General features: G+C 37.8%; 1 protein-coding gene across 4 annotated transcripts in view; it reads left to right on the plus strand.

Moving 5' to 3' along the window:
* The window catches only part of LOC128687410 (uncharacterized), a gene marked incomplete at its 3' end in the record, with an annotated part of 165,677 nt that overhangs the window by 17,899 nt on the left and 134,774 nt on the right, over nt 1-13,004 (plus strand). For all 4 annotated transcript variants that reach the window (XM_070092752.1, XM_070092754.1, XM_070092755.1 and 1 more), the window contains 3 exon segments: nt 3,120-3,771; nt 6,643-6,750; nt 12,822-12,908. In XM_070092752.1, the coding sequence (XP_069948853.1) occupies nt 3,120-3,771; nt 6,643-6,750; nt 12,822-12,908 (847 nt within the window).

Here is a 13,004-nt window from a genome sequence, read left to right on the forward strand (position 1 = left end):
AATTATAGGGGGATAAGTCTGTCGAGTATACCTGGTAAAGTGTATGGTAGAGTTATTATTGAAAGAATTAAGAGTAAGACGGAGAATAGGATAGCAGATGAACAAGGAGGCTTTAGGAAAGGTAGGGGGTGTGTGGACCAGGTGTTTACAGTGAAACATATAAGTGAACAGTATTTAGATAAGGCTAAAGAGGTCTTTGTGGCATTTATGGATTTGGAAAAGGCATATGACAGGGTGGATAGGGGGGCAATGTGGCAGATGTTGCAAGTGTATGGTGTAGGAGGTAGGTTACTGAAAGCAGTGAAGAGTTTTTACGAGGATAGTGAGGCTCAAGTTAGAGTATGTAGGAAAGAGGGAAATTATTTCCCAGTAAAAGTAGGCCTTAGACAAGGATGTGTGATGTCACCGTGGTTGTTTAATATATTTATAGATGGGGTTGTAAGAGAAGTAAATGTGAGGGTCTTGGCAAGAGGCATGGAGTTAAAAGATAAAGAATCACACATAAAGTGGGAGTTGTCACAGTTGCTCTTTGCTGATGACACTGTGCTCTTGGGAGATTCTGAAGAGAAGTTGCAGAGATTGGTGGATGAATTTGGTAGGGTGTGCAAAAGAAGAAAATTAAAAGTGAATACAGGAAAGAGTAAGGTTATGAGGATAACAAAAAGATTAGGTGATGAAAGATTGGATATCAGATTGAAGGGAGAGAGTATGGAGGAGGTGAATGTATTCAGATATTTGGGAGTGGACGTGTCAGCGGATGGGTCTATGAAAGACGAGGTGAATCATAGAATTGATGAGGGGAAAAGGGTGAGTGGTGCACTTAGGAGTCTGTGGAGACAAAGAACTTTGTCCTTGGAGGCAAAGAGGGGAATGTATGAGAGTATAGTTTTACCAACGCTCTTATATGGGTGTGAAGCATGGGTGATGAATGTTGCAGCGAGGAGAAGGCTGGAGGCAGTGGAGATGTCATGTCTGAGGGCAATGTGTGGTGTGAATATAATGCAGAGAATTCGTAGTTTGGAAGTTAGGAGGAGGTGTGGGATTACCAAAACTGTTGTCCAGAGGGCTGAGGAAGGGTTGTTGAGGTAGTTCGGACATGTAGAGAGAATGGAGCGAAACAGAGTGACTTCAAGAGTGTATGAGTGTGTAGTGGAAGGAAGGCAGGGTACGGGTCAGCCTAGGAAAGGTTGGAGGGAGGGGGTAAAGGAGGTTTTGTGTGCGAGGGGCTTGGACTTCCAGCAGGCATGCGTGAGCGTGTTTGATAGGAGTGAATGGAGACAAATGGTTTTTAATACTTAACGTGCTGTTGGAGTGTGAGCAAAGTAACATTTATGAAGGGGTTCAGGGAAACCGGCAGGCCGGACTTGAGTCCTGGAGATGGGAAGTACAGTGCCTGCACTCTGAAGGAGGGGTGTTAATGTTGCAGTTTAAAAACTGTAGTGTAAAGCACCCTTCTGGCAAGACAGTGATGGAATGAATGATGGTGAAAGTTTTTCTTTTTCAGGCCACCCTGCCTTGGTGGGAATCGGCCAGTGTGATAATAAAAAAATAAAAAAAATAAGTTTGTGTGTAAGTGCTCTAAGTAGTTCGCTATGTCTCACGACTCGACTAGACTTAAACAAGTGACTGACAAAGTCCTCAAATAAACTAACTTCTTGACCAACTGGCAATCAGAACAGTCTGCTTGAACAATAAAAAGAATGCTAAGCCCAGTAGCAATATAACAAGCAACTGGCAACTGCGACACAGAATCAGGAACAAGGAGATAATATAACGACACTAAGTAGGGACCATCTACAGATCCTCCACAAAAGTCACAAAACTCCCATACTACTGAATCTAAGTTCAGCATAAGAAAATCCCCGACTGTGATAATACACAGATACCAGTACAATTTAGGTCAGAAGCTACAGCTCAGGACCTGAGTTGTTTAGAGTGTCTATGCGACACACAACCTCAGTACAACGTCGAAAATCACTAAATCTATACAATGTTCTGTGAACAGTCTCTCACAGAACCTACAAGAAAGCTAGAGACGATCTTCCAACAAGGGCTTATAAGGGAGATTTAGGCACTTAGTCTGGAATACGTCCAACCACCCAGCGAGTCTAGCCCAGACTGAATACTTCAGGCGAGGTGAGGACCCTTCCCCCTCGATCACGTGATAGCTCTGTGGACAGCTGTTGCCCAGCAACAGAAGCCGTCAGAGTAACGAGCCACAAGTGATAATTACAGTAGTTAGACAATCAAGACTTGAACTTTGAGCATATAATATATGTGTTACATCCTACCTAACAAAAGGAAACCAAGTCAAATAATAATATGAAGTCATATATTTACGATTTAGCTATTATCGCAAATATAAGCAATATAAAATTATATGAAAAGGTAATATACATGTATTATATATAAATAATATATATTGCAACCCATTCAGGGGTTGCAACACATAGTCTATCTTCCCAGCTTATATCGTTTAGGACTTGGTTTACTTGGTCCCACTTTATGTTCTTGTTATTGAAGTTGAATTTGGTGAAGGCACCCTCGTGATTATATGTCTGTATATATATCTCGTGTATATATCTCGTGTATATATGTCAGAACCTCGATTATGTTGTGATCCGAGTATATTGTGTTTGATATGGTGACATTTCGTATCAGATCATCATTGTTAGTGAAGATGAGGTCTAGTGTATTCTCCAGTCTAGTAGGCTCTATTATTTGCTGGTTTAAGTTGAATTTTGTGCAGAAATTTAAAAACTTGTGTGTGTGTGTGAGTTCTCATTCGAGCTGCCTCCTGGTGTTATCACTGCAACAACATTATTTGCTTAACACTAATAAAAAAAAAATGGACTGTACCTTGGATTGCAGAGGTGTGAAGTACTAGTGATATTAATAGTAGTGACAGTGGGTTGATGAAGCTTAAAGATTGGCATTATCTCTAACCTGAACATAAAATATTGTCTTTCCATTGTATGTAGTGATGGCTTCATTAAGATTTTTAGTGTTATCATAGTTTTATTTTAAATGAGCAAAAATTAAAAAAATAATGTTTATAGTTATGTGGTAATTAGAACATACACAGAGATTTAACAATAACCATTAATTTTTTTTTCCAGAGAGTGGGAACAAGAAAAAATGGATGATGAATGGGAAGAACTTGATGAAAGTGCCATGGAAGAATGTATGTCTCTTGCTACACAGATGTGTTCAAAGCTTCCTCAGGATGAAGATACTTTCAAGCAAAGGAACAACCAAACTCCTAAAACAACTGAAAATAAGTTTTTCAAAAGTAGAACACCCAAAGATTTACCTAATACCAAAGATCAACCCATCAAAACTACCAGACATATAGAATCTTTCGATAATAATGCTGCCATCGGTTTTGATGACAGTGGTTTTTCCAGTGTAAAGAGCAACAGTGTAAATAATTCAAGACTTTTGATTAGCAAGACTAAAAGTGTAAAAGCAGCTTGTAATCAAACAAGCAATTTTCCCAAACCCAGCTACATTGACAGATTCAGTGATTTTTCTGTTCCAAGCAGTAATTCACGGAAATCATTTGTAGGACATGGAAAACCAGTACGTAGCTCAGGCAAGGTGTATAATTCTATTCCAATGAAAGGAACTGGAGGTACTCTCATCGCTGCAAAAACATGTATTCAACCAACATGTTCATCAGGAAGTGAGGGGAATCAACAGGAGTTACTAAGGAAAATACAAGCAGAGAAAATAAAGCTTGAGGAAGATGCTGTTCTGAAGCAAGGAGAGGTTAGATATAAATTTGATCATTGTTTTAAAAGTTTTCAGCTCGCTTAAGAATGGTTCATGTGTCAGTAATGGAGTTGCAAAACTGTATGACTGAAGAGTGAGCTGTGATTGTTATAGCAACGAGGAGGGTGCAGACAGTAGAAATGTCTTGAGGCGAGTGTGAATATAATAATAATCTTTATTTCTCTAGGTAGTAGGTTGGTAAACAGCAACCGCCCAGGGAGGTACTATCGTCCTGCCAAGTGAGTGTACAACGAAAACCTGTAATTGTTTTACATGATGGTAGGATTGCTGGCGTCTTTTGTCTGTCTCATAAACATGCAAGATTTCAGGTATATCTTGTTACTTCTACTTGCACTTAGGTCACACTACACATACATGTACAAACATATATATACACACCCCTCTAGGTATTCTTCTATTTTCTTTCTAGTTCTTGTTCTTGTTTATTTCCTCTTATCTCCATGGGGAAGTGGAACAGAATTCTTCCTCCGTAAGCCATGCGTGTTGTAAGAGGCGACTAAAATGCCGGGAGCAAGGGGCTAGTAACCCCTTCTCCCGTATAAATTACTAAATTTAAGAAAAACTTCTGTTTTTCTTTTTGGGCCACCCTGCCTTGGTGGGATACGGCCGGTGTGTTGAAAGAAAGAAGAAATCTTTATTTCTACAAGTATATGATACAACTATTACAGACCTAGCTAATATCATTAGCATAGTATATCGAAAGCCCCTGGTTATGCAGAGCATTTCAGGCAACATAGGTTAATCTTGTTCTCCAGGATGCGACCCACAACAGTTGTCTAACATCCAGGTACCTACTTACTGCTAGGTAAACAGGGCCAGCAAGTGTAAGGAAACATACCCAACATTTCACCCATGCCAGGATCAGGCCCCGGACCCTCAGTGTGTGAGCTTGAGGACACTATCAACCAAGCCACGAACACCCACAAGCAAGGAATAAAGAAATTGCAAAATGGTATAGATGAGGGACTGTTGAGATAGTTTGACTGTGTAGATAGGTTGGAGAGGTATAGAGTGAATAAGTGCAGTGGTCCCTTGAGTTACAATAGTTTTGAGTTGTGATTTAGTTTCATAAAGGAATTCAGTTTTGAGTTGCAATAAAAAATTTGAGATAACATACACATGTGATTTAATTATGTCATTTTGTATTACCAAGTCATCATGGCCCCTGAAGAGAGCCAAACTGGCAAGTTAGGCCTAGAAAGCAAGGGTGTTGTTTGCCGAATAAGCAAAATGACAGTACGTTTTTGTCATAAATCTGTGAAAATCAGTCTAAACATAAAACAAAATATATCATTAATTCGTTTTATTGGATGTTTATAGTAGTAGTAGTAATAATAATGATAATAATAATAATAATTTAAAAAAACATTTAAACATTAAAAATTTTTTTTATGAAGAAAGTGTGAAATGTTTGAGTGACATATCGAAGTGTGGATTTTTTTTTTTTGTATGTGATAGTATACTGTTTAGTTCTGTAGGTGAGAATTTCAGTGCATACACACTGAAGGATGGATGAGAATGTTACAGTGCAGAGAAACATTTAAATTTGATGTCCATTCATGTCTGAAAACCAGTTAGTGAATGAGGGATGGTGAATGTGGTTCCTTCTTTGGTTCGCCCTACCTTAGAGGGAAACACTTGATGTGTTCAATACATGTACATGTATATGTATACAGTGGAATCTCGGCTTACGAATTTAATGTTCCGTGACCTTGTTCGTATCCTGATTTGTTCGTATGCTGAATCAATTTTCTTCATTTAAATTAATTGAAATGCAATTAATCCATTCCAGCCTCTCAGGAGGCATGACAAAATAATGCTAATATCAACTCTATGGCTTATTATCTATCACAATTCATCTAATATGAGATAATAAACAATACATGTATTAATAACATAGAAACATGATATATACTCTAGAATGAATAAAATATGCCATAATATGGCAAGTGATGACTCTGGCAGCGGCAGAAAGCATCCACCATTTATTATCCCACTCTAGCATCTTCCCAGTCCATAACCCCACATCTAGCTTGTGTTTATCTATGATTAGTGGTGAGGTTGTTACATATGTAACCACAGGTGTAGTCAAGTCAGATGTATATACATGTATAGGCGAAGACATGATCACTGTGGCTGGAGGCCACAGTAGTGGTGGTGGTGGCAGCCAGCTGCCTCACTATGCTGCTGCCTTCTTTGTTTCTCTAGCTTTTTTCATAGTTTCTATTCGCTTCCTGAACTTCTTGCTGATTTTATGCGAATACTGTCTCTTTGGGTGAGGCATTGTGTGAGAAATTTGTTCAATATAAGACAAAATTACGCATCCCAAGGGTCTGCTGTGGTCACTCAGAGCGGCTAGTAGTTGATGCCACCATCAGCAAAACATTGGTAACCACTACTAGTACACTTCACCTGTCTAGACTTAATAGTCTATTAGTATTAGGCTAAGTCTGCCCGAAATGCCTTGGCATGATAGTGGCTTTCTTTGCTCCAATCATATTATGATATATAAATACACATTGTAACCTTTGCAAAGAAATAAATATTTATTTATTTAAGGAACCTCCCTTCAAGGGGAAGTTCGCATCCTGAAATTTCGTTCGTATCCAGAAGAAAAAAATCGACCAAACGACGGTTCATATCCAGAAAAATTCGCATGGTGGGGTGTTCGTAAGCCGAGGTTCCACTGTACATGTATATATTTTTTAACACGCTGGCCATCTCCTGCTGAGGCAGGGTGACTTGAAAGAGAAACATTCACTATCATTCACACTTATTGTTGTCTTGCCAGAGACAGATATATACACTATTTAATCAGAGAAAAAATTAATAGAATTGTTTTTACAGATAGCTTTATTACGGGCAGAGATGAAAAGAAAAGAGGCAGCTTTAGAAACTGAGAGATTAGAGCATTGTGCTTCAATAGAGGCTGCAGAAAAGAGAGGCAAACTAAAGGTGAGTAAATATTACCTTGTAAAAACTCTTGACATTTTTAAATATACATAAATAACTGCTAAAGAGAATATAACATCAGTTAAGGATGAAAATGGTCAGTGGAAATAAGTCACTCTGTCTGACTTTTTTGGGTTATCCTAGGTTCTTTACACATATGCTGCTGTGTATGATAATCTATGTAATTGTATTTGTGTATACCTGAATAAACTTACTTATCACACTTGCACACTGAACCATAAAATAAACCACAAAACTGCTACTTTCTTGAATATTTATGTTTTGGTAATCTAAGCATTTGGAAATAGTGTTAAAAAGTGTTTTTATGGCCTGATAAAATGTAAAATTTTGAAGAATGGAAGGTACGTTCTTTGGAAGGTTCTGTGAACCACTAATAGAAGTAATGTATCTGCCCAGTATGACACTAATAATAGATACTTTTATCAAATTTATACCCAGATTTTTCTTTGTTTTCATTCTCTTGTGTGCTTGTGCACCTGCTTTCCTTTGCTGACTTGCCAAGCAGACCTCAAGCATTGTTTGTTATAAACTGGCAAGGAACAGCTATTATGAACACGGGTATAGTATGGCCTGCAAACCTGGTTGTAATAGAGCAAACAAAACTTGACAATAGTATATAACTTGTATTTTCCTTCACCATATATAAACTGCAAGTCTTTCCTTCAACACACCAGCCATATCCCACCAAGGTGGGGTGGCCCAAGAGGAAAAACAAAAGTTTCTCCCTCTACATTTAGTAATATATACAGCAGAAGGGGTTACTAGCCCCTTGCTCCTGGCATTTTAGGCACCTCTTATGACACACATGGCTTACAGAGGAAGAATTCTGTTCCACTTCTCCATGGAGATAAGTGGAAATAAACGAGAACAAGAACTAGTAAGAAAAATGGAAGAAAACCGAGAAGGGCGTGTATATGTATGATTGTACATGGATGTGTAATGTGACCTAAATGTAAGTAGAAGTAGCAAGACGTACCTGAAATCTTGCATGTTTATGAGACGGAAAAAAGACACCAGCAATACTACCATCATGTAAAACAATTACTGGCTTTCGTTATACACTCACTTGACAGGATGGTAGTACCTCCCTGGGTGGTTGCTGTCTACCAGTCTACTACCTAGGATAAATTGCAAATATTTACAAGTAAAACGAAAATGTTTATTTTCTTGCAAAGCTTACAGTGTGTGGTTTAGATATTATAAAATATTAATTACTAAGAAGGCCACCAACATGCCTAGGTATTTTGGGGCAGACTAATCCTAATTCTTACACAGGTTATGGAGCAGTAAATTTTAATATACCTTATTGCATACTGATATGAAAGTTAGGTAAGTGAAGTGATTAATTAGATTTATAATAGTGAGGTAGTACAAAACATATCAATGTTACAATTAGGAAATTTAGTACAGGTCCGCCATCACAAATCCGGCAATCAGTTATTCCTTTTTTTCAGTTATTCGGCACTAATTTTGGCTAGCATAATTTCAAATTTCCATGGTTGCCACACCAACCTGCTGGTACTGTTTGGTGGTGCTACTTGCTGCATAAGTCATTCCAATTTCTTTTTCTCCATTTATTGTTTTAACCTGCTTACTTTTAGCCCTAGCCATGGTTCCAATGAATAAAAGAAATGCTTCTCATTATGTAAAGCACCTACACAGTACATTATCCATTAAAGATAAGGTGGCTTTGAAGCCACTGTCGGTTGTCATGAGCTCAGTCTCATGGAGCAGGAGAATATGCTTTATTATTATTCTTATATCAACACTACAGCTTATTTGCCTATCACAATTGATCTAATATGACATAAGAAACAACATAAATAACATAAAACATGTTAAATACTCCAGAATAAATAATATTTGGCGTAATACCGAGCAGTTCGAAGAAGGTATGAAGAGGATATGGTACACAAATACCATTCTCCTAACCCTGTCTTGGGGGCTTATGTTAGAGAAAATGGAGTATAGCACAGGGCTAACTGTGATATTTTATTTATTTATGTATTTATTTATTTATTAATTTGAACATGATACAGAGAAGTACAAAGCAGAAGTGTTATAAGAAGAGCAGAGTATATGGAGAGTAAAAGAAAGGGAAAGAGAGTGGTGAGAGAGTGCAAAAGGAGAGCAGATGATAGAGTGGGAGAGGCACTGTCAAGAAATTTTAATGAAAATAAGAAAAAATTTTGGAGTAAGTTAAACAAGTTCAGAAAGCTTAAGGAAAGTATGGATTTGTCAGTTAAAAACAGAGTAGGGGAGTTAGTAGATGGGGAGATGGAGGTATTAGGTAGATGGCGAGAATATTTTGAGGAACTTTTAAATGTTAAGGAAGAAAGAGAGGCAATAATTTCAGGTATACCATCTTTTAGGAGTGAAGAAGAGCAGAATGTAAGTGTGGGGGAGGTACGTGAGGCATTACGTAGAATGAAAGGGGGTAAAGCAGCTGGAACTGATGGGATCATGACAGAAATGTTAAAAGCAGGGGGGGATATAGTGTTGGAGTGGTTGGTGGATGTGTAATGTCACCATGGTTGTTTAATATATTTGTAGATGGGGTTGTAAAGGAAGTAAATGCTAGGGTGTTCGGGAGAGAGGTGGGATTAAATTTTGGGGAATCAAATTCAAAATGGGAATTGACACAGTTACTTTTTGCTGATGATACTGTGCTTATGGGAGATTCTAAAGAAAAATTGCGAAGGTTAGTGGATGAGTTTGGGAATGTGTGTAAAGGTAGAAAGTTGAAAGTGAACATAGAAAAGAGTAAGGTGATGAGGGTATCAAATGATTTAGATAAAGAAAAATTGGATATCAAATTGGGGAGGAGGAGTATGGAAGAAGTGAATGTTTTCAGATAATTGGGAGTTGACGTGTCGGCAGATGGATTTATGAAGGATGAGGTTAATCATAGAATTGATGAGGGAAAAAAGGTGAGTGGTGCGTTGAGGTATATGTGGAGTCAAAAAACATTATCTATGGAGGCAAAGAAGGGAATGTATGAAAGTATAGTAGTACCAACACTCTTATATGGGTGTGAAGCTTGGGTGGTAAATGCAGCAGCGAGGAGACTGTTGGAGGCAGTGGAGATGTCCTGTTTAAGGGCAATGTGTGGTGTAAATATTATGTAGAAAATTCGGAGTGTGGAAATTAGGAAAAGGTGTGGAGTTAATAAAAGTATTAGTCAGAGGGCAGAAGAGGGGTTGTTGAGGTGGTTTGGTCATTTAGAGAGAATGGATCAAAGTAGAATGACATGCAAAGCATATAAATCTATAGGGGAAGGAAGGCGGGGTAGGGGTCGTCCTCGAAAGGGTTAGAGAGAGGGGGTAAAGGAGGTTTTGTGGGCGAGGGGCTTGGACTTCCAGCAAGCGCGCGTGAGCGTGTTAGATAGGAGTGAATGGAGACAAATGGTACTTGGGACCTGACGATCTGTTGGAGTGTGAGCAGGATAATATTTAGTGAAGGGATTCAGGGAAACCGGTTATTTTCATATAGTCGGACTTGAGTCCTAGAAATGGGAAGTACAGTGCCTGCACTTTAAAGGAGGGGTTTGGGATATTGGCAGTTTGGAGGGATATGTTGTGTATCTTTATATGTGTATGCTTCTAAACTGTTGTATTCAAGCATCTCTGCAAAAACAGTGATAATGTGTGAGTGTGGTGAAAGTGTTGAATGATGATGAAAGTATTTTCTTTTTGGGGATTTTCTTTCTTTTTTGGGTCACCCTGCCTCGGTGGGAGGCGGCCGACTTGTTGAAAAAAAAAATTATTATTATTATTATTATATTATTATTTTCTCAGTTGTCTGTTGGGTTATCTTATTCAAACTTGGACAATGTATGATGGAAAGATACTTCTTAACGTACACCAAAAATGAAAGAAATCTGACCATAAATAACGGAGTTCACTTCTCAGCCATTAGTGGCCGCTTAGCGGTATATTTTTGTATGTTTTTATGGTTATATTCTCATTTTTTCGGTCTCATTTGATAGAATGAAAGATACATTACAGAACTAGATATGATTTTGATTGCTTTCATGACGAAAAGTACCTTGAAATTGCGCTCACAGTAGCGAAAATGTTCTATTCTTTAGCGAAGCTCAAGAGTAAACCGTCCAATACCTGTCCGCCTGCCAGCCCAAATTCCAATACGTAGTCAAGAATGGGTTGACATTATTTGTACAATTATTACAATAATGCAGCAGTCTGCATAACAGTAAATCTTCTATTTTTTTGTGAATAAAAATTCCAAATGAAAAGCAAGAGTAATATAAGAGGGGCCTGTAGCCATGACTAATGAACAGAGAAAATGTTATTTTAGTGCCAGGAATGTCTGCATTGTTTATTCTGGACCCTATTTTGAAATTGGCATTTGTTGAAATTTGTGTGAAATCGGCCAAATTGCCAATTTCTGACCACTTTATTGGGTAGTTGAAATAAGTGAATGGGCAGTTTCTTGTGCTCAGTTGACAGACTAGAAGTAAATAAGTTTATTCAGGTACTATACACAAATACAGTTACATAGATTATCATACATAGCAGTGTATGTATAGAGAACCTAGGATAACCCAAAAAAGTAAAAGTGACTTATTTCCAGTACCTGGCTTGGGCTTGCCATATATGATTTTTGGTAAATATTTTTTTTTTCTCAGTTGTTTGCTGGGCTATCTCATTGAAACTTGGGCAATGTATGATGGAAAGATGCTTCTTAACATACAACAAAAATAAAAAAGACGGACGATAAATAAGGGGGTTCACTTCTCAGCCATTAGCCACCTCTTAGCAGTATATTTTCGTATGGTTTTTTATGGTTGTATTCTCATTTTTTTGGACACATTTGATAGAATGGAAGATATATTACAGAAATAGACATGATTTTGATTGCTTTCACGACGAAAAGTATCTTAAAATTGAGCTCAAAGTAGCGGAAATGTTCAATTTTTGCCAGTGTTCAATGAACTTTGTGTAAGTCAAGTTGGTTAATTTTATTAAGTGTATTCTAACCTAACCACTCTGTAATCCAGCAAACTTAGATATCTGGCACACTACAGGTCCCAGTGATGCCGGATTTGTGATGGAGGACCTGTAATTGGAATGGTTTTGTCTTGATGTGATACACTGTTTCTATTAAAGCTCCGATATTGGGAGAGTATCTTAGGCAAACTTAGGACTAATTTAAAATTTATTAGGCATTAGTTATATTAGGAATTTTATGTTTGCAGTTATTTAGGCGAGTGTAATTTGTTTGGATGTGTTCATGATACAAAAAAGAGACTAGGTGGTTTTCATATAGTTAGCTGATGATGGGGTGCATTAGGGAGATGTTTTTTAATGGTAGTTTTGAAAATGGGGGTTGAGTCTGCGGTTCTAGAGTTTTCAGGCAGGGAGTCCCAGATTTTAAGCCCCTTTGTGTACATCAAATTTTTGTAGAGATAACACATTGGCTGTGTACCACTGATGCAGGGTGACCTGAGAAAAAGAAGCACTGTTCACCATCACTCATTCATTAGCTATCTTGTCAGAAGTTTGTAGACATCACATTTCAAATGACCCTTCAAAGTATACAATATCCTCACTTCTTCGGAGTGCAGGCACTGTACTTCCCGCTTTCAGGGCTCAAGTTCATCTAGCTGGTTTCTCTGAATCCATTCATAAATTCTGTTTTCCTCAACCTCCAACATGTCAAGCCATAAAACCCACTTGTCTCCATTCACTCTGATCTGACACACTTGCATAAGCCTGCTGCTGTCTAGTAAATATTTTAGTGAAATGTTCTTCAATAAAGGCTCATTTTGTAGGGTGTTTTAGTTTAAGTCAGCAGTTTGTTTGCCATTGCAGTTTTCACAATATGCAACTGATTCATAACAAATGTAGTATTTAGTATGTTGTGCATCATGGACTGTTACATTTTACACAGAAACCATAGATATTAGAATTTATTTTCATAATATGTTGAAATGCAGTATTGGAAATGTGTGTGATTGTAAACAGGAATTAATGATAAATGATTCCAGATTTGTAACATTAACAAATGGTACCCTTGTTATTTTTTCACAGGTAGCAAATGCTGCTGCTGAAGCAGAAGCTAAGGCAAAAGAAAGTGCAAGAAATGTGGAGAAGTTACAAGGAGAGCTTCTGTTTAAGGTATTTGAGCTATTCTTTATTTTTTTTTTTTTTTTTTTTTTTTTCAACAAGTCGGCCGTCTCCCACCGAGGCAGGGTGACCCAAAAAAGAAAGAAA

This window comes from Cherax quadricarinatus, chromosome 40, assembly GCF_038502225.1.
Source record: "Cherax quadricarinatus isolate ZL_2023a chromosome 40, ASM3850222v1, whole genome shotgun sequence".
Lineage (NCBI taxonomy): Eukaryota > Metazoa > Arthropoda > Malacostraca > Decapoda > Parastacidae > Cherax > Cherax quadricarinatus.